Here is a 24,881-nt window from a genome sequence, read left to right on the forward strand (position 1 = left end):
AGTAAGATACTGCTGTTTGGAAGTGAAGTTTTGTTAGTTTGTCAGTGGCAGCGAGCGGAGGATTAATGAGTGTGCATTGTTAAGCACGTTCCTCTCTAAGCCTGGAAAAAAAAAAAAATCTTTTAAATGCCCAAAGTTTGCTGTCGTTTTGTTTCCTGTAAAGCTGAAGAATAATGAAGCAAGGTGGCGAAATAATTCTGAAACACAACTGTTGTTCGGGGGGAGCGCTCTGATAAATGGGTGTTTGCTGTGCCTTAGACAGCGTCAAGTGACAGCAAGATCAAATCCGCCTCTAAAAATACGTTTGTTTTTTTTTTTTAAAAAAGCTCGCAGGGCGGAAGGAAGGAGATGGGTTGATTATTAAAATCAATAGTACCTGAAAATAAATGCCGCTTTAAATGCACGTCGAAGTGCTTTTGTTGTGCCTTTAAGCCTAGAGGCGGATCATTAAATATGCATTTCTCCGGAAAGCAACTGTCGAAAAAGATAAGGTAGTTAAAATACGCCAGACCTGGGCGCCGGGCGTGCGGGAGGTAAGAAGATGTAGGCGCTGAGGCATGGCCGAGGTGTGACATCGCCGCGGCCGAGGGCTCCTGCGCCGGTGGGGTGGGAAGAGGTAAAAAAAAAAATAAAATAATAATAATAATAATAAAAGACATGGATGCGTGTTGTTTCTTCAGCCGGGCCTTAATTACTAGACACAAGCGGCAGTTCAGAAATCTGGTCTCTGTTGTTGTAGAGGTCACCGAATCATTAACACTGTCAATCTGGCCGCGGCTAATTTCAATAGCACCTGATGTCGCAACGCCTCCCCGCGCGGCGGCGGCCAATCAGCGCCCGCCCGCCGCTGACAGATGGCGCCATAAAGGGGCGTGCGGGGGAGAGGCCGCCAGCCAGTTCCAGCAGGGCTGCGCGCCGCTCCGCCCGCCGCCGGGGGCTGCCGCACGGGGACCGCGGCACCTCAGCTTCGGCCAAAAAAAAAAAAAAAAGAAAAAAGGAAAAAAAAAAAGAAAAGAAAAGGAGGAAAAAAATTAATTTATAATTATTAATTATTATTCTCGCTGCACAAACGTCTAGCACTGTGCTTTGTGGATCTTCTTAAAATAATATAATAAAAATAATTCCCTGAAACCTTAGCAAATCTGTAGAAGAGTTGAAGCCTTTCAAGACCCAATATTTGCCATTAAGAATGGTTATGGTAGGTATTAGTAGATTTAAAATCTGATTGTAGCGGGTTTATGTAGAGGTAGATATAGAAGCTAACATACAGATTTTCCCCAAATCTGCATCATTCTCAGTCTGTGTTTTCACATGAATTTAGTTTTCTGCTACTGATTTGTTTGTACATGATGTCTCCCTTTTTCCCCCCCCCTCCTCTCCCTTTCTCTCTCCCCCTCTCTCTCTCGCTCTCTCTTTCATATTTAATGTGTGCGTATCCTTTAATAAAGGATGTACTTTGTCGTTTTAAGGTAATTGCGATTTCTCTCAGAATAAAGGAAAAAGGGCTCATTTCTCATGCAAGGCTGGTATGTGGCTAACGAAAATGCAAAAGGGAGAAGAGGCTTTTTTTAAGTGATGGGGGGGGAGTTGATTTCCACATTGACATTTTGGAGGTACAAATGCAGAGCAAAATCCTGAGGGGGGGTGGTGGAAAAAAAAAGCCTCGAGATTGGTAATTTTCTTTTGCTGGACTGCGCAATAGGTATGGTAATTTTAAAAGAGGGTGATTTATATGAGCTTCAGTAAATGCTGCATATTGTATTTCAAAGAGTTTCCTGTCATGACCTCATAAAAAGAGGAGGAGGCTTGTATGTGTTGCAGTGCCTAGTATATGTCGATTTTGTTGCATCGTTGGGCAGCAGTCCTGTAAGAAGGAATGTCAGCTTTTACATAACGCTCTTTTTGCTTTTGACTCTGTGAGGGGCTGTAAGGGTCCATCTTTGTGATCACAGATGGAGTGGAATGGCTTGAAAATGGTAAGTGAACGGGGAGAGCCTGCTCGTGGGGTTTTGTCTCGCTTCTCGCGTGCCTCGCGAAATTCTTTTGTTCGGGGCGGCGGATCGTGAGTCATAAAATAAAATTAGAGAGCCTTGTTTGTTTTTGGGGGGGATATGTCTGCCTGTGTGTGTATATATATCTATATATCTATTTAATGTATCTCACTGTGATGGCACTTCACGGCGTTTCCATTGAACGTTGTTGCATTTCAGTCGAGCGAGGATGGTCCCTGCTGACAGTCACAGTGTCATTGTACCGCTTGTGCCTGGCGGATCAGGCAGCCGATGATGCCTTTTAATCTCCGTTTGTATTACACCAGCCTTAAATACAAACCTAATAATCGCCTCTAAAATCCAGGTATTGCGTTTCCGATGGAGCCGGTGCTGTAGAGGATGGATGGATGGATGGAAGGAAGGGTGTGTTTTTTGTGTCGGGGTGGGGGCTGGGGGGGAGCCGTGTTGTTTTGTGGCTTTTTTTAAAATGCCGGGAGAAGTCAAAGCCATTTATGTGAAAAATAGTATTTCTATTTTTAGCCTATATTCTCCTGGCAGAGGAGCCCGGGCGCGCTCGCATCGTCCCCTCTTTTTGTGCTTTCCTTACAGATTGTGCAAAATGGCATGATCGAGTACAACTGCCGGGGACTGGGCTGTGCCGAGCGGGGGGACCCGGGGTGGGGGCTGGGACCGAACCCGCACAATACCCATCCCTCTGCCAGCCCCACGGGATGCTGGGGGGCGTGGGGGGGTCCGTGTCCCGTCCCCCCCCCTCCCCCCCTTTCTCCCCTTAATTTAACGTTTTGCAGACTTTTGCCGCGGATATTTATTATAACCGGGGAAACAAAGCGACGGTCTTTTCCCATTCTTACAGGATTGTCTTTGTCTAGCTGCTTGTTTTGATGGGTGTAAAACAAATAAGATTAGACTGAGCAGCCGAACTGAAAGCGATAGCTGGGAGGAAAAGCCAATGAAAGGTTGCCGGGGAAACGAGCATAGGGGAAGCTGAGTGGGGGAGCAGGTGGCAATCATGTGGGAATACTGCAAACAGTGTAAAAAAAAAAAAAAAAAAAAAAATCTAAAAAAAAAAACCAAACCAGGGGCTACCTCGATTATCTCTGCTGTTCTTTGTGGCAGTCACAACTTTAATTATTCTTTATAAATAGGTGTTAATTACATTTCTGGCTCAGGCTTACAGTGATTTCTAGAAATCTGGTTTTAAGCATCTGTTCTTTCTCCTCTGCAAAAGGGGGTTATCTTTCTCCTTTTTTTTTTTTTTTTTCCCCTCCTTCCCCATCCCTGCTGTGAAATTGTACGTGCAAAAAATTGCAAGGAATCCTGTGAGGCAGTATTAAAAAAAAAATGTAAATTATATTGAATGAAGTTGACAGAGGTACAATAGTGAACTCCCACAGCTGATAGCTTCTGCAAATCATTTCTTAGAATTTTCCAGCAAATGTCCCTACGAGAACAGTAGGTAGAATGAATTTACCCTAAGCAGTGATTTTGTGTTAAGTGATATTGGTATTTTTATAAAATCAGATGGTTATATGGCAGAATAATCAGTTCAGGGGAGTTCACCATATCCTAGGGTTTATGCGCTGAGTGGAATTTACAAAAATAATGAGATTATTCTTCTCTTCGTTTCCAGCCCCACCTTTAGCCAGTCTATTATATATCTGCTGGAGCAATATCCACTTCCAATGTCAGGCTCCTTGTGGCAACTTTACTTTTTAAACTGCAGCTGAATATTTGGCTAATTGTGACAGTCCCTTGTTGTAGAGGCAAACCATAATGGGAAATAGCAGAAGAGCATCTTCAAAGAAGGCTATTGGTGCTGGAAGTGTTTAAAAAGCGTAGTAGACTAGTAAGTGATAGATGGTAGCGTAAAGGATATAGAAATGTGGTTGCCCAGAAAATGCTCATCTATCACACATCAGGAGGCACAAGAGAAGCAAGGCAAGAATATAGAACATGCCTTTCTGTTCTCAGCTTTTCAGATATTTTTACTTTCTTCCTTTCTCTGGTGCCGGGCTACTTCGAATGCAAATTCATGCAGGACTGGTAGTATGTAGTTTAAATACCAAAAAAAAAAAAAAAGACATTAAATCCCCCTTTTAATTTGCTTTGGTTTAAGTATTGCTTCTGCTGCAGTCCTTTCTCTGAAGAAGTAATTGAATGGCCCTCAGAAAACTGCACCGCTTTACAATGCGGGGTGGGGGGTGGTAGATGTTGAGGATGTGCATGTGTAAAATTCTATATTTTACAGTCTGTGCATGTGCAGAGAGATGTATTCTGACATGCATTGTAGTTCTACGTGAGAGTAAAATAATTTTTCTTCTGTCCGAAACAGAGATACTGTGTTCTAAATCTGTTAACTTAGTCATTACAATAAATAAGGGTGCCTTTTATTATACACAGCTGCATTGTTTGTTTTAAGAGTCATCAGCTAGTAGTTACATTTTCATTTTCTGTTCAATTTGGTGTTTCTACAAAGATTTTAAAATAATGTAATCCTTGTTTTACGGCGCACGTGTTCCTGCCCCTATCTTCCTCTTTTCTTTGTTTTAAGATTATATTAATGAATACAGCCTGCATGTACATAGTGGCATTTTCTTTTTTGCATATAAAAGATTGCATTGTAGTTCTTCATATAGAAAAATCGCTGTTGAGTTAGTGAAATTTAATTCAGACTGCTACGGATAATAAAAAAAAAAAGATTAAAATGTTAGAAAATTTTAAATGTTAAAATATTAGGGCAAAAAGGTGGAGAAAATTTAGTTGTCTTTAGCCATGACAATTTTTTAAAGTATTGTTGTCTTGGTGAACTACTAGTCAGAAAGGATGAAATTTTACAGTGGATATTGATGCAAGGTGAATACCAGCAATCAGTTTAAAATCCTATCCCCATGTACTCTACTAATCAAGTTCCCATGTTAGATACAGAGATGCTTCTCCACTGTTGACTGGCTTGGTTGCCTCCTTTGCTTTCTTCCTCTTTATTAATTTTACCTTTTTTAGCTCTCTCAAAGTGAGCCCGAGCTGTTGTGACAAAGGATGGTTACAATGAGCTAGAAGGGGTATACTTAAAAATCCCATTTGAATGGGTTTGGAATAGTCTTCATCATCTTTATTTGGTCCTGTTAAATATTGTGACTCTATTGAAAGAAAATCCAATTGCGTTAATCTTACATATATTTAATGTATTAATTTTTTTGAAATAATATCTTCTAGGTTACAGTTAATTTTTTGTCAACCTTCCTACTTGGTATGCTGGGAGTGTACTAATTAAATGCAGGTTATTTTCTGTGTGTAATTGCCATACTGTTGGTATATAACCCAGAGCTTCTCCACACCCTGAGGTTTTTCAAAAGAAAGAAAGTATGATTACGTCCCGTTTTCTGACAGGAATTTTTTGTTTGCTTTGGGAACTTGCACTTTCAAAATAATTTCAGCAAACACCCCAGGCAAGAAATGGGCAATGGCAGACAATATTACAGCAAGAGGGAGAGAGATACAGATAGCTTGACAAATCCACTTGTCTGTTTTGGCAGTCTGTGTCCACTAGACAACTCATTTACATGCCTGGACACATTAAAATGTACATTTGTTTGTCTGTGGGACAACTGACTGGATACAGTCCGATGCACTGGCAAATACTGCAATGCAGTATTCTTTTCAATGTCATTGGGGTTTTTGGGGAGAAGTGGGCGCAAACAGTCTTTTTGCAAGTGAGGAGATGTTAAAAAGCATGGTACCTCTGGAAAGGATAGGCCAGATTTTGCAAAATTTGCTCATCTGATGGAAAAGTCACGCCTCCCCTATTGCACTCCTCTTCCTCTCTTGCTTTTTTTCTTTCCGAGTAGGACAGAGAAAGAGATGGGTATGCATGTATTTTTCTATGTGTTCATGCATGTGTATCTTCTCTTCTCACTTGAATGGATGTTAAGGAAAAGCTGGGGTTTGCATGAAAGGGAAAGGGCATTTGCGTAATATACTTTCCAATTGTTTCTGTAAATGTCTAGTTATCAGCAGCGGAGGACTACCAAATAACTTTAAGAGCAAGGCACAATTTTCATTTTCTCAAGAATTTTGCAAGGAGGAGAGTAATGTTTCAATTGAACAAGTACGTTAGATTTAGTCCTAATAAAAATAATGTTTAATGGGGACCTGTCCTTCTCCTTAGCCTTTGTATTTGAGTACGTTTAACCATTTGAGATGATGTGAAGATGTTGGAGAAACAGATATTCAAAGACTGCTTGCTTCCTTTTCCCCCTCAAATGATCAATCTTTACTTTCTAAAATACTGGAATATTTTAGGTGCAGGGGGCTTTTGTAGGTCACTAGCTTTACAGCAAGGAGAAGAAAGGAGGGAGAAAAGGTCTCAGTGTGTCAGAGGCAGTAATTGTCTAAAATTAGCCATCTAGAAAAGGCAGGGAAGGCTTGGAGGAAGGAGAAGGAGGCACAGATATGTGAAACAGCACTATGCAAGTCGGGGAGATAATGAGTGATAAATTTGAACTGGTGCAGTGGTGTGATGCCCATTAATTTCTCAGAACCTTGACTTTGCAGGTTTGTTACTCTGTTGTTCACACCTTTAATTATAACCAGTTTTGGATGATAGCTTGCGGCACTGAAGATGAGACCTTTTGTTTGTTGTTTACCTATTTAAGTATTCAGACAGTTTGCAATAGCATTGGAACATCAGTGTTAGAAATGAAATACTTTCAGATGAGATTGTAATAAGAATGCAATTAATTTTTGCATCTACCTAACATTGTCTTATTTGTAACGTTTGCAGCACTTGCATAAATTCATTAAGGATTAGTTCAATAGAACCAGTGTTGAGTTGATCTTTATTTTCACTATAATCTTGTTTCCCCTAACTGTTTTGGAGCTCTTAATGCGAATGCGTTATCGCTTCTTTAGGGCCCCAAAAAGTAGGGAGGAAGCGGCAAGTCTGTCTTACTTATTGTTCTACCCTTGACTGTGTCTTATGTGAGGACTTTCACCTCAATGAAGAAGAAAATCTGTAAAAATCAGGAAGTGCTGCAAATCAGTTTGAATTCATTAGTTAAATGGGATGAAAAGACAGAATATGAAGTGAAAAAAAAAATTAAAAAGAAAAGGATAGCTAAACCTTTGAATGTCCTCTCTGGAAATGGCTTAGTTGCACAGTAAAATACAAGCCTGGCTTTGACAATATTTAGAGTCATGATGTATATAAAATTCTGTAGTATGCCTTTGTTGCTAAGGCACACGCAGTTGCGTCAGCGATGCTGTTGTGATGGGAAATTATGTCCTTGAAATCTGGAAAAATATACTTAGTTTCATTTTTTTATTACTTTAACATTAAACTTTTTTACTGCTGTAAAAGCTCTTATACATTACGGTTGGTATTTTTTTCCAGTCTGGAGCTGAGTGCCACTGTTTTTCAGAATCAAGGTGGTAGTGTATTTGGTGGTTTCTGAGCATTCGGAACTCTTGGAGGTAAAGGTGATAGGGTAATGTGTGTTTGTTTCAAAACAGATGCAAATAAGTATGGGAGGTGGTTCTGACATTCGGAGTGCTTCAAGAAGGTTCCACGCGTAACGCACCTCTGTCCACATAAGTGATTTTCAGCGTTGGCCAGAGGGCAGCGATGCCACTGGAGCCTTTCCACTAGTGTATGTCCTTCAGATCCAGCCGCTCTGCTGCGTACCTGGGTGTGTTCACCGAGTCTTGGAAGGAAAACCAAAGAGCTCCCTCTGGTTTTTGCTTCCTGAGGGACATTTGAGAACGTCCCATCTGACCCTCCATGTAGAGATCAAAAGATTGCTGCTGGAGCAGGTAACTGCACTGCGCTTGGGCCCTGCATGTTGGCCTGTAATTGCATGCGTGCTCATTTGGAGTAGCCAATTGTTTTTTTCCGAGCACTAGGAAGTATTTATTTCTGTGTTGAGTGTTGTTGAAAAGCTTTTGTAGGGATGTGAGGGATGAAGGAAGCTTGTCCGTCTTAATTTTCCTCTCCGTAGTAATTTTTCATTATTGCATACTGGAAAACTAGAAAAGACAATAACACTCAGTTTATAATCTAGGGTGGATCTGACTCCTCTTGTACTGTTACGTGTAATGGCACAGTAAGGATGTGCAATTCCAGGAACTGACTCTGTCCCCTTGTCTCTCAGTAGAGATCAGGACAGTTGCCAGAAGTCCACATTTCTCTACTGCTATTAAAAGCAAAACTGAGATTTGTGGCTTCAAGAATTATTATTTCTAGACTGAACTTACTTTGAAGATTTTGTGTTGGGGATTCTTTGTTTAATATGTGGATTAATGTAAACTCTTGATATCTGTGATGTGCTTGAGGTGTGTGGAAGTCAACCTGTTCATAGTAGTTTTGGTTTGAGAGGGTCGTAGTAAACGACATGGGCAAAATACTGACGAACCTTTCTACTGAGTTGAATGCTAATGTGAGGAGTAGGCCCTGCCTTTTCTCAGTCCTTCAAAGCTGATGTGTAGACTCCCATAGCCATCAGCAATTTGATGTTAGATAATATAAAATTCATGACTCAACGGCACGAAAACAACCCATGTTTTAAGTCGCACTGTGCTGAAGTGTTAACCCGTTCTGCGTTTGAGATCAGAGATATTTGGGGGTGTTTGGGTTTTTTTACTTGATTGAAGGCTTGATAAATGTGGCTGCTAATTGCTGTACTTTGTCTTCTACTGGTCACCCTTGATCTTCAAATGGTGGTCAGTGACTTTTTGCTTTACTATGTGCAGAACAATTTGTGAGCAAAGACTCATCCTGTTATTTCTGTAGAGCAGAAGGCACAGTCATGACACTGTAGAAGTAATAATGCATGTAAACAAATGCTCCTTAAATAAAAATAGTTCTAATACCGTTCCCTGTATATCTTTGTTCCAAATGAAGTTACTGGCAGTAGATGAGTAGGGGGAAGTTGATTTTTAGCAGAAAGCATGCATGCTGGAAATTCTTCCTAATATGTGTGTGCCAGCTATACTGTGGCAACGTTGCTGTCGATTCCCTTCCTGTGAGAGCAGCTGTTCAGGGAATTAATCCCTTTGCTTGATGCAGAGGGTCCTGAAAAATTCAATGCGCAACTACGGTGGTGGCTGTGGCCATTTTTAGTGTCACCATCAGTGGGAACTAACTCATGATCTAGCACAGTAGCATATTGTTCTTTAGACTAACTGGGCCAGGACAAAATTATCATTCTGTATTTCGTGTGCTCTGTGAGAGATTCCGGAGTACACTTCAGAATTTGACATTGTGTTTGATAATTTATAGAGCACAGTTTATATTTAACTGTAGACACACTAATCCAGGGAAAAAGAGTAGTATATTTTTAGAATCCTTTTTTTATTGTCTGAGCTTGTCATTACCCAAGTACTGAAAGAAGCGTTCACAAATGTAGATGCTCACTGGGGTAGAAGTGGTTGAGTTTAATTTCCATCGTTAATCCTTGCTCTGTGCAAACGTGATCGCAATTTGTGTGATGTTCTTTGTGATTACCAAGAAGCTTTGCAGCCATACGTAGCTGCTGCAGGAGCCATGTTCTCCTCGAGCATTTCGACACCAGTCTGGACCAGGGCACCTAGGCTGAATGCCCCAGCCCTCAGGGATGCTTAGGTGATATATTAGTTTCGATAATGACACAATGTTGCTTCTCTCACAGTTCTTCTCTGAGGTGAAACATAGGGTGGAGTGGATCCATCTTAAGTGTGAAGAGCCTGCCTGTGAGTGCTGAGTATTTTAAGGGAAAACTAGCCAAGAGAAAGGACAATAACTTGGTTATTTTTACTTTTTTAATACCCAGGTAAGCTGTTCTTATATGTTTAGGCTGTTAGGACATTTTTGCCTAGTAACCTGTAAAAATGCTGCCGTTTTTCTGGCTGCTTATTAACATCCAAGCAAAATGTAACATACGGGGTTTGAGTCAGGACAGCCAGGATGGCCTGGGTCCCACCCTGTCCACATGCCCCAGGGTCTGAGCAGGGGCTGAGATCAACAGGGCTCCTGTTGGCTGCATCAGCAGAGTTGTGTTTTAATCAGGAGTGTGTTATCCATGAGGTCCATTCGCTTTAAGAGGAATTTTGAGGGATCTTTAATGTTTTGGTGTTCAGAGTATGTTCATTTATTGGAATAAGAATTTGGAGAATTTGAGTATGATTTAATTTGGACACTTTAGGAGGCATCTTAGTAAATGGAATGAGGTTGTTTTGCTTCGTCCTGTGGCATGTTTCCCTTTCTGAGTACGGAGATTAGTAGAGTTTATGTCCAGAATAAACCATTAGCAGCTGTTAACCTTACCTGTGACAGATACATGTGCGTGTACTTGATAGTTTGTCCTTTATTGATGAATAATAAATTATTAATCTATGGTAATGGGTTTTAGAGCTTAGCATAGATGCTTTTATGTATGAGATCATTTGAATTTAAGAAAGTATTACTGAGATACTTGTCTCATACAATATATTAAAACTTACTCTTTTATAAGCCATTGTGTAGGTTTTTCTTTTTTAAGACCATCCGAGTAAATGCATACTAGAAGGACACTGTGATCAGTTTTTCACCAGAAATTACTCAAGTCTTCAACTTTTATTATGTTCATGACCTTTGAGATGGTGATGGCCATATTACTTCAGAGTAATTGTAACTGTCTACCATAGATATGTTACAGAAGGAAGAATGCCTACATTTCATGAAAAGATTATTTCCATAAGCAGTATTAGAGGGGTACAGGGCTGTAGGCTTACAAGTGAATTGTAGAAGAGCTGTAAATTTTTTCTTCATTACTAATCCAGTTCAATTTTAAGAGAAATACGCTGTTACTTTGCAGTAAGCTAACATTTCTAATGATGGAGATGGAAATTATGATGTTTGGCTGAGTTCTATTTTGGGGTCTATCACTCTTAGACCTGCAAGCAGCAGTATCCATAGAGATGTTGTTGCCAGCAGTCGAGATGTACACATGTTGATTAGTATTTCCTAATTGCATTTACCAGTGTGTCTTCATTAAGGTCCTGTTAAGGACAGAGCCTTAAAATATCCTGGTGATGGCTTGTGTTTTGCTAAGCCATCCATTCCTGCCTAATAAAAGCCTGTCTTTGCATGAAAAATGTATGGGCAACATTTTCGAAAGAGGAACTTAGGACCTGAAATCCTATTGCAGTGAACATTAATGAATCTTAAATCACTTAAGGGCTTCAAAAAATTGTAGCTTTTGTTTCTAGAACTTCAGTAGAAATAACAGCAGTGGGGGCTGGATGTTCCTAGGCTTCACAGAGAGCCTCCTCTGTCCTTGCTTTGTTTTGCCTTCTGGTAAGTAGATGTTTTTGGGTCTCAGTATGGCTTGTAATACAGCTTTCACCGTCTAAACTCTTGGGTTGCAAATGATTCTAGATTATTTTCTTAAAGGGAAAAACATAAAGTGGAATTGTGACAGGTCTACAGCAGCTGAAGACTTGCAGCTGTCTACTTCTTACAGGAACGTGTACGTACCCATGGGAATCTGTGCGTCAGTACACGGTGCAGCATGTATGTTCCCAAGTCAGTAATATAATTCAGTTGTAGATTAGTAATACATAACTCAGTAATACAGTCAGTAAACTAAACAAGTAGGTAGTGATTAGGAAGCAAAACTCTAACCTAAAAATAACCTTCAGAAAGTAACCAAAAAACATAAAAATACTTGCTCAATTTCCTTTGCTTTCATTTCAGTGTATTTTTAGGCTGTATGTCCTTTCATGTAAGGATCTGTCTTGGATGTTGGTTTCTACCATGCTATTGTGCTGCTATTATTGTTATTGTCTAGTATCCAGCCTTTTGAGAAACACTCTCCAATTTTTCAAGATTTGCCTCATATAATTAATAGTTTTGGTGGTGTTTCTTTTTTTTATCACCCTGCTAGCACAGATTTTAAATATGGTTTTTGTCAGTCGCCATCTCTTTCTCAAGGGAGATGAGGCAGTCACTGGGAGACCTCTTGCCTTTGTGATATCTGCCTAATAAATTGCAATCCATGGAGAAAGAGCGTATTTTCAACAAATTTTGGCTTGGAGCATCAATCAAAGAAAGATCTCATCTTATTGTTGAGATTGTTTGGTTTTTTTCAGACTCCTTTAGCCTTTGTATGCATCTTGAAAGAACAAGTAGTAGATCCAGGTGGAAAGTCAGGAGGGAATAAGGAGCAATCCAGAATGATGAAATAAATAAAATAAAGCCCTTGTAGAATTTTAGGTACAGAGTTGCCTGGTACTGATTTGACAGCAGTAGAAGGATGATTGAAGAGGAAATAGATGTTCCTTCAGAACGCAGAGCCTGACTGCATTGCCTTTGTTTGGGTTTAAAAACTGTACAGACCTTTGAGCGGAGGCGGCTGGTGACCCTTGGGGACACGAGCGGGCAGGAGCCATTCATGGCCGTGTCCCGGCACAGAAGTAGGACACCTCCCTGCCACTGGCCTTTGTTAAGGTCTGGCATGTGGGACACAAAGGGTTGTGAGGGTTTTTAACCTGAGCTAATTGTGTAACCTGTCTAATAGACTGGGGACGCATCCATTTTCCTCTCCAGGTGTTTTTGATGATGGCTTTCTCCAAAGCTGTGTTCCAGAGTGATATTTGAATGCTGTGAAATCAAGGCTGTATTCTCCCATATCTTCATATGTAAATTACATTTAATGGTAGAAATCATTACAAGCCAATTTGGTGAAACCAGTCTTAAAGAAGAGGATAGCTGACTGGCTTTCTGTAAGCCATTTTGTCTAAGTGAAATGGGTGACCCTGACACGGAAATAGTAGGAAACTTCGGTGACTGTCACCTATTGTGTACTGGTTTTCCCCACTTACTGTTTCATTAGGGCTGTAGAGCACATCTTGCTGTAGATTTTTGTAAGATGTTTGGAGAACACTGAAGTATAGAGCCAAAGACTTCTGGGGTTTCAAATGTGTGTAGTTTCTCAGTCATCGCAAGAGGTGAAGAAGCTGGAAAAAGCCATTGAAAATGAAGCACGGTGAAGTTCATAAAGAACCTCAAATACTATTGAGTTGAGGTAATACATATGATAGAACTATAACTATATTCTGCTTCTGGAAGAACGTTTTTGTCCTTATAAATGTGCAGTGCAGCACTTGCGCTTCCCAGAAATTGCTGTGCAGGGAGCGTTTGTCCATGTGTCTGCTCTCCAGTCCTGCGTGTTTCCTCTGGGCTTCGGGGAGTGCTGAGCAGTACATATGCTAATTGTAGTTCTCCTCCTCCAATTTCTTATCCCTGGAGTACCTGAGGGAAGAGTAAGAGTCCATATGAAGTGTGTGATATGATGCCTTTGTTCGTATCTTGTGTGTAGTTGTTGGGCATGTATTTCTGAGCGCAGTTACTTCTACTGATACCTTAGCAGTTACTGACATTGAAATGGTTGTGACTTATGTTGGTGTCTCCTTTTCTTCACACTCATTCCCTTTTGTCACTGAAATCAAATGCAAAACTGTAGAGCCCATACTTCATGGGAACAGAAGACCTGTTTATCTGAAACTCTCCAAAAAAAAGACAATTTGGTGCATCATTATGCTGTTCTGTTTTTTGGAAAAGTTATTAGGAGTGATAACCTTATCACTGGGCCAGGTTTGAGGATGTGGTGGTGTGTTATGGACCTGTCACAGCTTACTGTGCAACTGCAGCTGTTTGCCTAGATACTTTCCTCTGGTTTGATTTTTTTTTTTTTCCCTTCTGCAAAACTTTGAGTAAAAATAACAGGTTTTGTTCTTCTGGGATTTGTCACTGTGTTGGTACAGTGGCAGTCCCTGCCCTTACTACCCATTTGTACAGAATCTAGCACAACTTGGTGCTGGTATCAGTTACATCCTTCACGCACTGCTGTGATAACAAGTAACATTGCCAATAAACTTTGCATTCATTTCGCTGCAGATTGGGGACAGAATATTTTGGTTTAGCATATTTATGCAAAGCCTCTAATGGACTAGATCAGGATAAATTTAGCTATTAAAGAAAATAATTTTCTCCTTTATTTGAGCTGAAGCTTACCTCTTAAAATAAATACGTTTTTGTCTTCTCCATTTGGATCATTTGTGTGGTCTGTATAATTACTGTGGCACCCATAAATATGAACTTGCTGAAAATGTTTAATCGCCATTTCAGCCGAAGTACAGTGCACTCTGAAACCGATATTTTTGTCAGAAGACTATATCCCTGCCATGACAGCAAGAGACTGTTAGTTTCTGAGCTGAGACTTTCGGCTGTATCTGTATTTATTAAATATGACTTTTACTGGAAGGAAGGTAAAGATGGAGCATGTAAAAGTCCATATGAGTGGGGAGCACGTCAAAAGATGGAGGGCTAGATAATGATTCGTTTCTGGGATATTGGATTTGCCTCCAGGCAGATTTACTCAAAAGCTTCACTTTCCTCCTTTATTTAATGTTCATGATGTATTTATTAGGTAAATAATAGCAAAGTCTAGTTGTGCAGTACATAAGCTTTAATAAAAATGTAATTGACAGTGAAATTTGACAGTTGTGTTAGAGAAAAGAATCTATACTGGAGCTGCATACAGAGCATCGTTTGCCTCTCCTAGAGTCACTTTAGAAAGAAGCCCACAGAACGTGTATGTGAGGTTAAGGTGCACCTCCTTCTCACTCTGGCTAGAGTTGTGGGTTTGAACCAATGAACACTTAAAGTAACTTTTTTTTTAACCCTCCTATGGGAAGCAGACATGATCTGTCCTGAAGACTTTATGATCAGTACCTCATTCTGCAAAAATGCAGAGCTGTGCGTGGTCCCCTGAAGTGAGCAGCGGTGGCTGCATCTGAAGGTAGTGTGGGGGCATGCAGATGCTGCTGGTCCAGGGCTGAGGGACCTGGTGTTGGGCATATTTGCATGCTCCGTTCCATACGTCCGGGCTGACCTTCTGGCTTTGGTATGGCTGTTCCCATACAGATTCGCAGATGGAGGGCTGTGCATGGATCGGTCTGGCAGCTCCTGTAAATCGGGCTCACCTCCAGAAAAGTTCTTGCGGGTCTGAGATTTGTGCCATGCTGACTTCCATTCAAAAGTGCAGATATGCTGGGAGTTAAAGCCTGTTTCTCCTTACAGAAGCAAAACCTTTGTAAATCTACATTTATTTTCTTTCAGAGGTTTTGTTTGTTTTTCTTTTTGTCATCCTTGTTCAGGAGATGGCTATGGGACCTCTGCCATGGCACCATTTGTTTTGCCTTGTAAAAGCAAACAACTTGCAATGCTAATTAAAGAGCTTTTTTAGATAAAGTAAGAGCTTTGCATTATTTATCTAAATTCTTTTTTTATGGGAGAATGTTCTGAGTTTGTTCATTAATGAACACTTAGAAATAATATAAAATTAGACCTCATGAATTTTTCATGAGATGTAATTTACCATCATCATTTTTCTTGGCATTTAGGTGCTGTGAATGGTTCACTGTTCATACATAACTTTTTTTTGACTTCAGAGTCCTCAAAATGGATCTGTCTGTGTGAATTCTCTGTAGTTTTTAGAAATTATTTTTTTTTCAGATTTTGATTTCTTAGGAGAAGATTGCTTGTGGTATGTTTAAAAACTCTTCTCTTTAGTGCCTATAAATAATGCTTATTCTTAAGATTTTTAATTGTTACTGGTTTTTTTTCCATACATATCAAATTTGTTTATTGTGGAATATGGGCAGTGGAGTACATGTAATTCAGGTAATTTCTTTAGCACTTATTCTTGTTATTTGGTGAATGCAAGCTCCTTTCAGTGTAGATGTGTGACAGTCTTTCAGCTCAACGTGCAGACCTTCTTTTAGACTGCTGAGAAATTTTGTAAATATAAAGCATGTATATTTACATTTATTGAGCCATTGGCTATTGTTTATGCATGCAATAGGGAGATAAGACTGTCTTAATCAGTCTGTGGGTAGTTTTCTAAATGATTCATTAACTGCGCTTTGTAATGCTAGATGTATGTCACATATTTCGTGTAATAACCAAAGATTAATGTCAGTTACTCGGGCTTGTTTAAGCATTGTAATAGTTGTGTTTATACATAGAGGTATTCTTTGCATTGATGTTGGAGCGAGTATTTCAGCAGGAATAAATGGAAATTAATTAATTGGGAAAAAAAAAAGGAAGATGTGACAGAACTATTTCTGAAACATTATTTGTAATGTAGGAGTTGCTATAATGGATATCTGTTGATGGTATTTTGTAGGAGGGGTTATAGCAAGCCTTTTTGGTAAGCAGTGTTTTGCAAAACACTGGCAAAGCTTATACTGTCTTCCTGAGCAGCAAGGCATTTCTTTGTGAAATCTGTCAAACTAAAATACCTTGTACTTTGCTGATACTTTACCATACTGTGAAAAATAGTGCACCAGGAAGTCATTTTTTAAAAGCAGCAGTTGGATGAAATACATCCAGAATTTGAAATATGGGTTGCCTTTAACTTACAAAAATTGCAGTCTTGAAATTCTGTCACAAATAGTGTTTTTTTCAAGAATCTAAAGATAGAATATTTAAATTATCAGTGTCTATCAACAGTAACTGCAATTTAATCTTCATCAAAGATACTGTTCTCCTGTATCTAGAACATGGGGTTGCAGTATTGGGAGTCTGGCAAGTTGTTGCCAAAAAAAACCCTCCAAAACAAAATGCCTCTTTATACCAGTGCCATGTGAATGTCATCACACATGACGTTTGTGCTGTTATATTTCAAGACCAGTAGTAGCTGCCTAAATTGGGTCAGAAAAGGTGTACAAAAGCATAAAGATGTTGCTAATTTTAAGTGGCATTTGTAGAGGTGTAATACGAATCTTCAAGGGGTGAGAGTATATTTTGTTTTAAAATTTGACGTTAGTGTTAAGTCACTGTTGGATTTTCCGCATTTATTGTGCCCGTATGCAAATAAGCCCTCAGTGAGTTAAAGACAGAGTTAGTCTCCGTTAATGTTTTTGAGGAATTGAATTACGACCCAATACTTCTTGTGTTTTTAAAAGAAAAGTTATTATCAGTGATTAAAACATAATGGAAGTTAACAGTGTGCCCAGGAAATGAGAGTATCTGTTTCAAAAATGTTCATATTGTGATACTGGTACTGAATTAAAAATTAAATTTTTCTTGCAGATAGGGGAGGAAAAAAAAAAGCTAATGGCATATTGAAATCTATTCTTTGAATAGATAATGTTACTCATGTAATGTGCTGACTGACATGAGATCAACAACTTGTTAATATTAAAAACAGGCATGAACAATAAATGTCCCAGTGCATGCACAGTGAACTCTTCAACGGTGGATTTGAGCTTCAAGCATGTAGGGGAGAGGGCAGAATGTTTGGAAAGGGTTGCTGGGACTTACCTTTGTGTTGCCATTAATAATTTAAGTTTTTACTAATGATCTGGATCAGTATGTACATCTAAAATAACTGTTTTTCCTTTATGAAAGTTTGAATGTCAGCCCTGGTACATAACTGTTCATGTACAGAAATCACTCCATATGTGGAGACTTACAAATATGCAGTAAAAAAAAAAATTACATCTGAAATACTGTGTCAGAAACATTTTTAATAATTCTTTAGCAATTCTCTATTAGTTATCTCCTTTTTTTTTTTTTTACATAGCAAATAGATTTTCAGTAACCTACAACTTTGCAATAATTTGAAGGGCAAATAAGTGCCTTGATATTCCTTTCTGTTATTGAAAAATCTGGAGAACCTAACTGAAGTTGAGTGAGAGTAACTAGGAAGAAAACCTGACACCTGGTGCAACATCAGTTTATGCCAAGGTATTTTGGCGAAGTATTATATGAAGAAATTTTCTTGTTAAAGAAATATTTTTTTACAGAGCGGCTTACTCTTAATGTTCTGAATGTGTTAAAATATCTGAGGTGAATTCTGTTTATTTGCATGGTGTGGATGGGAAGCGTGCTGAAAATGTAACTAAAAAGAGTTCGCAAAATGCGTAAGTAGGACAGCAGCGAGTTTTGAATTTTGTTTTCTTTCACAGATTTTAAAAGATCTGGGGTTATTGTTTATCATGGGGAGCTATAGATAGCTTTTGTATCTGTTGCTAATAATAGGCGATGTACCTTCCTCAGTGCATTGTGCTGAAGTCCTGCTTCTGCTGTAACTGAAACCAGTAGTGTGGTATTCCCGTTGGCTTTCAAAGGACAGGGTCAGTCCCTAAAATTGCAGTTTGCCTTGTGGGGTTTTTATGTTGGAAGGGATATGGTCAGATGATTTAAATGCACACGGAAAGCTGCAGTTAACTGTATCAGCTGCTTCACTCATCTTCTGACTGTGTCTTATTATCAGAACTGGAATCTTTTTCCCCTGATTTTAATCAAGCTGATACAGATACACTGTACGTGAGCACACTGTGCTCAGCTGAGGTGCGTTAGCCTTGGGGTGCAAAACCCCAACCCCACAGCAGGCTGTTAGCAAAGCTTAGGGTTGGTGCTGGTGTTTGCTGTGGGGCTATGGGGATGCAGAGATCAAAGGATGATCTTCCGGCTGGAAGCCTGAGCCAAACGGATTTAGCAGCATCTGAAGCATTTAGTAGTACGTGTGAGTAAATACATGTATGAAATCAGGTTGAAAAAAGGAAGCGTGGCTGATAGCAGGTAAAAATAAGGGAAGTAAGTCCTGAAGGAGGAGTGCATGGGGCTGGTACAGCTTGGCAGAGGACGTCAGCAGGGCTTGGTGCCACGTGGCTGGTAAAATTGGCAGGGTGGCTCTGGTTTGGAAATGCAGATTTCCTTCAAGAAGTTACTATTTTAATGGAATTTGTTTTCAAAATTATTCTGCTGTGTGGTTTAAGGCCTTTCTGTTAAGCATAATGTGGCAAGACTTGTTTTTATTTAAAAATTGTTAAACCAAGTAGCTATTCCTGGATTGATAATAAAAAATAAATGGTAATTCAGAACTTATTTCCATTGATAAAAAGAGGGTTATTTCATAAGTGAGACATGAAACTAAAAGTGAAGCATTTCAATTAAAAAAATCAAAACAAAAAAAAATGAGTTCATTAGAACGTAACCTATTTAGAGTCTGAGCCACTCTCATGCTGTTAATTTTAGAGTAGACACCCCTTTTTTTTTTGGTATGTGTGTGCCCCCCCATCCTCCTGAATTACAGGCCTGATTTGTCACAACATATACCTCCCTGGATTTAAAAAAGAAAGCAAATTAAGTCTTGAGTCATTATAGTAACTACAGGATTGGATGAACACAAGGTTCAGAGTGTGTGGTGTCCTAGCCCTCAGTTCTCCCTCCGTCTGGCCCTGGCCCTGGGCAGTGGAGTCTCTCGCCCGGGGCAGCGGTTTGCGTCGCTGACTCTGAGTCTTTGATGGAGGGAGGCTGAGCCCATCCCAGGGATGTTCTTTGATAAGAGATAGCAGTGAAGCTGCACATCGCAGACTTCACAGTAGGCAGCAAAAGACACTTTGTATCGGGGGTTTTTAATCCAAATTTGAGACTAAGACAATGTCCTTCTCTTGTCAGCACTGGTGACAGTGAGGGTGGGCTGGAAGCTGTAATGGAGGCAAATATCTATGTAAAAAAGGCTTGAAGTACCCAAGTTTTCCTGCTTCCTTTGCCTGTGCGGTTTTCGGATGAAAACTTGCATTCTTCAGTCCTCAGCCTGCAGATAAACATGCAGGCAGCTTTACTCACGTGACAGTGACACTGGTGACAATGGGGCTGCTGTCCTGCATGTGCTTTGCTAGGCTGGATTCCTATTTGTCATTTTTTGGAAAGGTCTATTTGAGTCTCTTCTGTGAAAACTGGAGTTTCACGTTTCAAGACAGAAGCACTGGGTAAAATTCCAGCCTGCAACCTGCACCTGATAAGCCTTTTTCTGATTAAACCTTTTTGATTCCAGTAAATATCTGGAGACCTTTGTATCTCTGAAGATTGCAAATCCAGGGCTCTATTATTTAAAGAGGTGTCAGTTTGTTAGTGAAAAATATAACTGGAGAATATAGGTCATCACTGGAACCAGTAAATGGTATGTCTTGGGACACTGAGTTTATTAATTGAAGGCAAGCAGAATGACAGCACTTTGCAGATTGACTGTGCCTGGTTAATGTTGTTGTCATTGCACTCTGTGATACAGTTATTAAATAGGTAAAATATTTTACCTTTTCATATAGAGCCGTACACTTACTTCATCTGATTTAATGGAACTATAATTTTAATTATGATTATTACCTTAAATTATAATTAAATTTATGTGGTTTAAATTTACATTTGTGAAAATGGTTGCGTGATGAAAGCAGAAATCAGCTTTGCATTAACAAAAAAAGAAGGTTTTTTTGAACTGCATCTTCGTATATGCTCACAGCCAAAGACTAGCATGACCTACTTTGCAACAATAACAGAGGAATCAAGCCGGGTTTTTTTGTTGAAGTATCTAAATTGGCCATGAATGCTACCTACTCATTCGTTTGTAAGTATCTTTAAAAATAGCTATTGTATCTATGAAACTTAAAGGGTTTTTTCCTCCTTCTCCTCTTATTTTAATGTAGATAATTAGCACCATGGAGCCTCAGGTGTCGAATGGCCCTACTTCCAATACAACCAATGGACCCTCCAGCAACAGTAGAAACTGCCCTTCCCCCATGCAGACAGGGGCTGCTACAGATGACAGCAAAACCAACCTCATAGTCAACTATTTACCCCAGAACATGACCCAGGAGGAGTTCAGGAGTCTCTTTGGGAGCATTGGTGAAATCGAATCCTGCAAGCTCGTGAGAGACAAAATTACAGGTAAGCGCTTCATATTGTTGACTTCACGTCCATCAGGGTCGCTTTACATTTGGGGCCAGCAAAACCTCAGTGCTTATGTTGCAAGTGCTTAGCACAGGGAATACTGCAAATACCATGGTAAACTTCTTCAGATGCTAAACCTTTAGTTTTCAATGGTACACACGGAATTTAGAACAACCGTAGAAGCCCCTTGTCTTTCAGCCTCAGTACAGATCTAAGGGGAAGAACAAACATTGCCTCTATGTAGTACACTGTGCAGCTTCTTGCAGGAGAGTTCAGATGATGGCATTACTTTCCTGATCATTCTGGTTTTTATTTAACGTTAACTGGCTTGTAGGAGGGTAGTCTGAATGGCTTGAGCCAACTGACGGTTCTTAATTCAGACTATTTCTCTTGAACCTCACCATACCTTCGTCAAATTCTGCCTGTTAACAATGTTGTAAAGTCAAGATGGTTCTCCATGCCCATCACAGCTTATTCACCACTGTGTTCTGGAGCAGCAGTTGTCTCTAGTTGCGAGCCATTGCTCTGGATTTCATTTAGGCATCTGTGGGTATTTATTAATGAACTTAATTTTGCTCTCTGAAAACACTTTGATTTGCCATGATCCTTTTCAACATGAAGTGGCACCCATTGGTAGGTGCCATCAGAGTAAGAAAAGCCTCCCATTACAGATACTACCTCAAAAAGGACAGATACCCGCACCATCATGAGAGGAGGTGCGGATGGGTACAGATGCACCTAGCCTGCCCTGTGTCCTTGTTGCCACAGCCAGGAATTCACTGATGTGCAAGAAGATGGTGGGATAAACAATCAGCTTTTATGTCTTGCTTTATAGGTTAGTTTTATAGGTTGTGTGTCTACTCACACTGTAGGTGGGGAACAGCTGAAATTTCACTGCTGTTCAGTGCATCACCAGCGCTGTTATGTTTAGCACAGAGCAGCAGCCTTGGGAAGGAAAGGATTCCAGAAAAGGATCTGTCTCCTCTCAGATGCGCTCCTGGCAACTTGGGTGTGCGCTCTGTGGAAAGAGGCATTGTGGAAAGAGGAGGAATTAAAATACAGATCTTCATACCTACTTCCTGGCAGCTGCTGTATTGGCAGCATTAGGATGATCTGCTTAGTGCTTTTAAACATGCAATGCTTCTTTTCTATTTACTTCCTGACATATAGCAATGTTCTGGTTGAACACGAGGCACATAACAAATGGCAGTAGCTGCAGGGCAGCTCAAGTTCTCAGAAGTGTAGTCCGGCAGAGCTTTCTTTAGCGCGTTGACCATGATGTATCTCTTTCAATATATCTTCTGATTGGGACGCGGCTTCAGGGGTATTAAAAGGAAGCTTGAAAAATGGAATTGACTTTTATTTATTCTTTACTTTTCTCCACTTAAAGAAAAACAAATCACTTATAACCTTCTACTCCAAAAATTTCCATGCAAATAACTGAAGTCTTCTTTTATAAGCCTAGCTGGCCCAGTATCCCAGCCTGACATAGCACCCTTGATATCTGCCACTAGACCAATTTACCTCCAGACCACTCTTTTAGTCTGAAAACAATATGAGAAATTAAATTGCAGGTTACTTTAGTTAGTTCAGATGGAAGTGAATACCTAACCCTCATCTGCAGGAGTCTAGTGTGCCTAGGTTGAATTTTGATCGTGGCAGATCCTGTGTTTTATGAGCTTCTTTGTTTCCTATATCTCTCAAATTCATGATGCTTTCCTTGCAATATAATCTCAAGACTTCAGATATTCAGCGTTGTTTTCATAGAGAATTGGCCATCTTTGGACAGAAGGACATTACTTCATTGGCTTGGAACAGTGTTCTTTTTGTTTCGTTCTGTCTCTAGGTTTTTGTCTCTGCATTTGAAGATGTGAGAAATTTGCTATATGATCTTCTGACATATTGTTGAGTGGTTTTTGCATAGGCTTTTGCTTTCCATACAAAGTGCATAAATATTTAGGATCAGTAAAATACTTTAAAGGAACCATTCTTTAAAAAAAACTTACACAGATACTTTGAGGGCATCACCCCTAAGTGAATGAGGAGCCTACATGTTGGTTTTTTTTAAAAGTGATTTGTAAAAGTTTTAGAAGTTGTTTTAAAAAGTACAAAAACCAAAATTTGCAAAAAAAAAAGTATTGTCCTCCAACATGTCTACTATTTCTGAAAACAGAATTTAATCTGACAAGGTTTTCAGGCCTGTTATCAAGGCATTGTGCCGCGCTACTAAATTTTAGGATGTGTGTTCATTCCTCACATTGAGTTTAGAGTTAGTAAATCGAATGCAGTCCCCTGCCAGAAGCAGTCCATGTTTCTAAAGGCTCTTAGAACACTGAGAGTAACAAAATGGAAATGCACTGAGGTCATACCCAGCTCATCTTTCTCGATTGTCATGTAAGTGTATTCTTCTTTAGGCTTTCTGGGGTTTAATATTTTTTGGGAGGGGAGGGGTGGAAGTATGCCAGTAGGCTGTTACAGGAATGACTGACTTCTCAGGGATTTGCTAGGTTTGTTGTTGGGTTGTTTTTTTTTCCTTTCTAAAAATCACATAGATTTATTTATTTTTTTTAATAGTGATAGCTGTATGGCAGAAGAAACAGTAAATTCTTAAGATAGTCTTGCTGAACTAGTGAAGGGCATAAAATTTAGGTTTTATCTACTTGTGGATTTTTCATTGTTTCTGTTCAAAATTTTGTTTTTAATAACTCTCAGCGAAGCGTGCACTGTTGTAGTATGCCTCCAAAGAAAAGTTGGAGCTCTTTCCATTAACAAAGATGGTCTTCACAGATAGTAAGTCTGTCTCCTTTTTGCTAAGGTAAAATATTAGGTAACTCGGTGAAAGCCAGAATAAAAAGTTAGCTGCAGAGAGAGGTTGCTTCAAGAAAAAGAGGAAGGATCATAAACCAAACCATCACTAAATAGCTACCCTGGCTAAACCATACTGGAAAACATTGAATGTATTTCTGAGGCTGGATAGGATTGAATTAGTTCACGTAAAAGATTCTGTTTCCCCTGTCCTGTAAAGGAATTGCACAGATTTTGCGGAATAATGTTTAGACTCCCAAAACAAATTTTTCAAGGAGTTCAAAGCCAAACAAAGTCTGTTAAACATACAAGATCCCTTTGATAGAATTAATGATCTGAACTCTTATTAATTTTAAAATGGATTAAACAATGTATGTCAGGAATAATCATCCGCTCCAAGTCTTTTTGCAGTCTTAGAACAGTAGTAAGGTTTTTTAAGAAAATTGGTTCGTGATGTTACCCCTCGCTTTGGAAAGACACATGTTTAAACAAGCATATTCCTTTACTAAAAAAAATATGCTAATTTGGTAGTACACCGTACTGAGTTGAATAGGAATGACAGCTTCTAAGACAGCCTTTAATTTGGTATTCAAAACCAAAATTGTAAACTTTGGTTTTGTTTGGTAGCTTCTCAGAACAGGCAGGATATACAGTAGCATTTTTAAAAGATGCTGATGACTTGAAAGAAGAGATGGAAGTCAGGCATACATTTTAATTATGGGGGAGGGGTTGCAATAGAAAAAATGGTTTTTTTTCACTGCAGAGATTTTAAGGGAATGAGACAAGGAAAAGCAGACTGAAGATAGCTGCCTTCATTTGGCAGGGGTGTTTAATAAAGGCAGAACTTGTGGTTGTAAAGTGTGCTTATTAAATTCTTCATTTACACTACCTAATTAATTCTAGCATTTTAAATTAACAGTGAAACTGGTCCCTGCTGTACCATTTCATAGCTACAGCATATTTCGTCCAACAACCCAGTTGTTCAGGTTTAATCAGCTGCTCTCAAAAAATGAGAAGGAACTTGAGTTTAAAAAAACAACCAAACTAAATGGCATAAACATTTTAGAGCAGTGTTAGATGAAAGGAGTTGACTTAATGGAGGAAGACTACAGCTTCAGATGGATGTGAGACTCAGCACTTAAAGCGATGCGAAGCTGTATAGTGGTGCAGATGCTCTTTTTTTTTTTCTTATTTTGTCCAAAGCAAGCCAGTGATTTAAATATCTTCCTGACTTCAGGAAGGAGAGAGCTTGAATTAATCAGAAAATTTTGAGAGAGGTAATGCTGAGCTTGTTTTGTCCTGTGTTTTGAAAG

At 39.5% G+C, this 24,881-nt stretch overlaps 1 protein-coding gene across 2 annotated transcripts in view; it reads left to right on the forward strand.

Moving 5' to 3' along the window:
- The first annotated feature begins 876 nt into the window (after positions 1 to 876).
- ELAVL4 (ELAV like RNA binding protein 4) overlaps positions 877 to 24,881 on the forward strand; it is a 63,117-nt gene continuing 39,112 nt past the window's right edge. The window contains exons 1-2 of one of the 2 annotated variants that reach the window (XM_086753480.1): positions 877 to 1,198; positions 20,520 to 20,760. In XM_086753480.1, coding sequence (XP_086609606.1) covers positions 1,190 to 1,198; positions 20,520 to 20,760 — 250 coding nt within the window. In that variant the 5' untranslated portion in view covers positions 877 to 1,189. Of the gene's footprint in view, positions 1,199 to 1,841; positions 1,977 to 20,519; positions 20,761 to 24,881 lie in introns of those variants that run through there. The other variant, XM_010120934.2, reaches the window with a different exon arrangement.

The sequence above is a fragment of the Chlamydotis macqueenii genome, chromosome 8 (assembly GCF_036417535.1).
Source record: "Chlamydotis macqueenii isolate bChlMac1 chromosome 8, bChlMac1.mat, whole genome shotgun sequence".
Lineage (NCBI taxonomy): Eukaryota > Metazoa > Chordata > Aves > Otidiformes > Otididae > Chlamydotis > Chlamydotis macqueenii.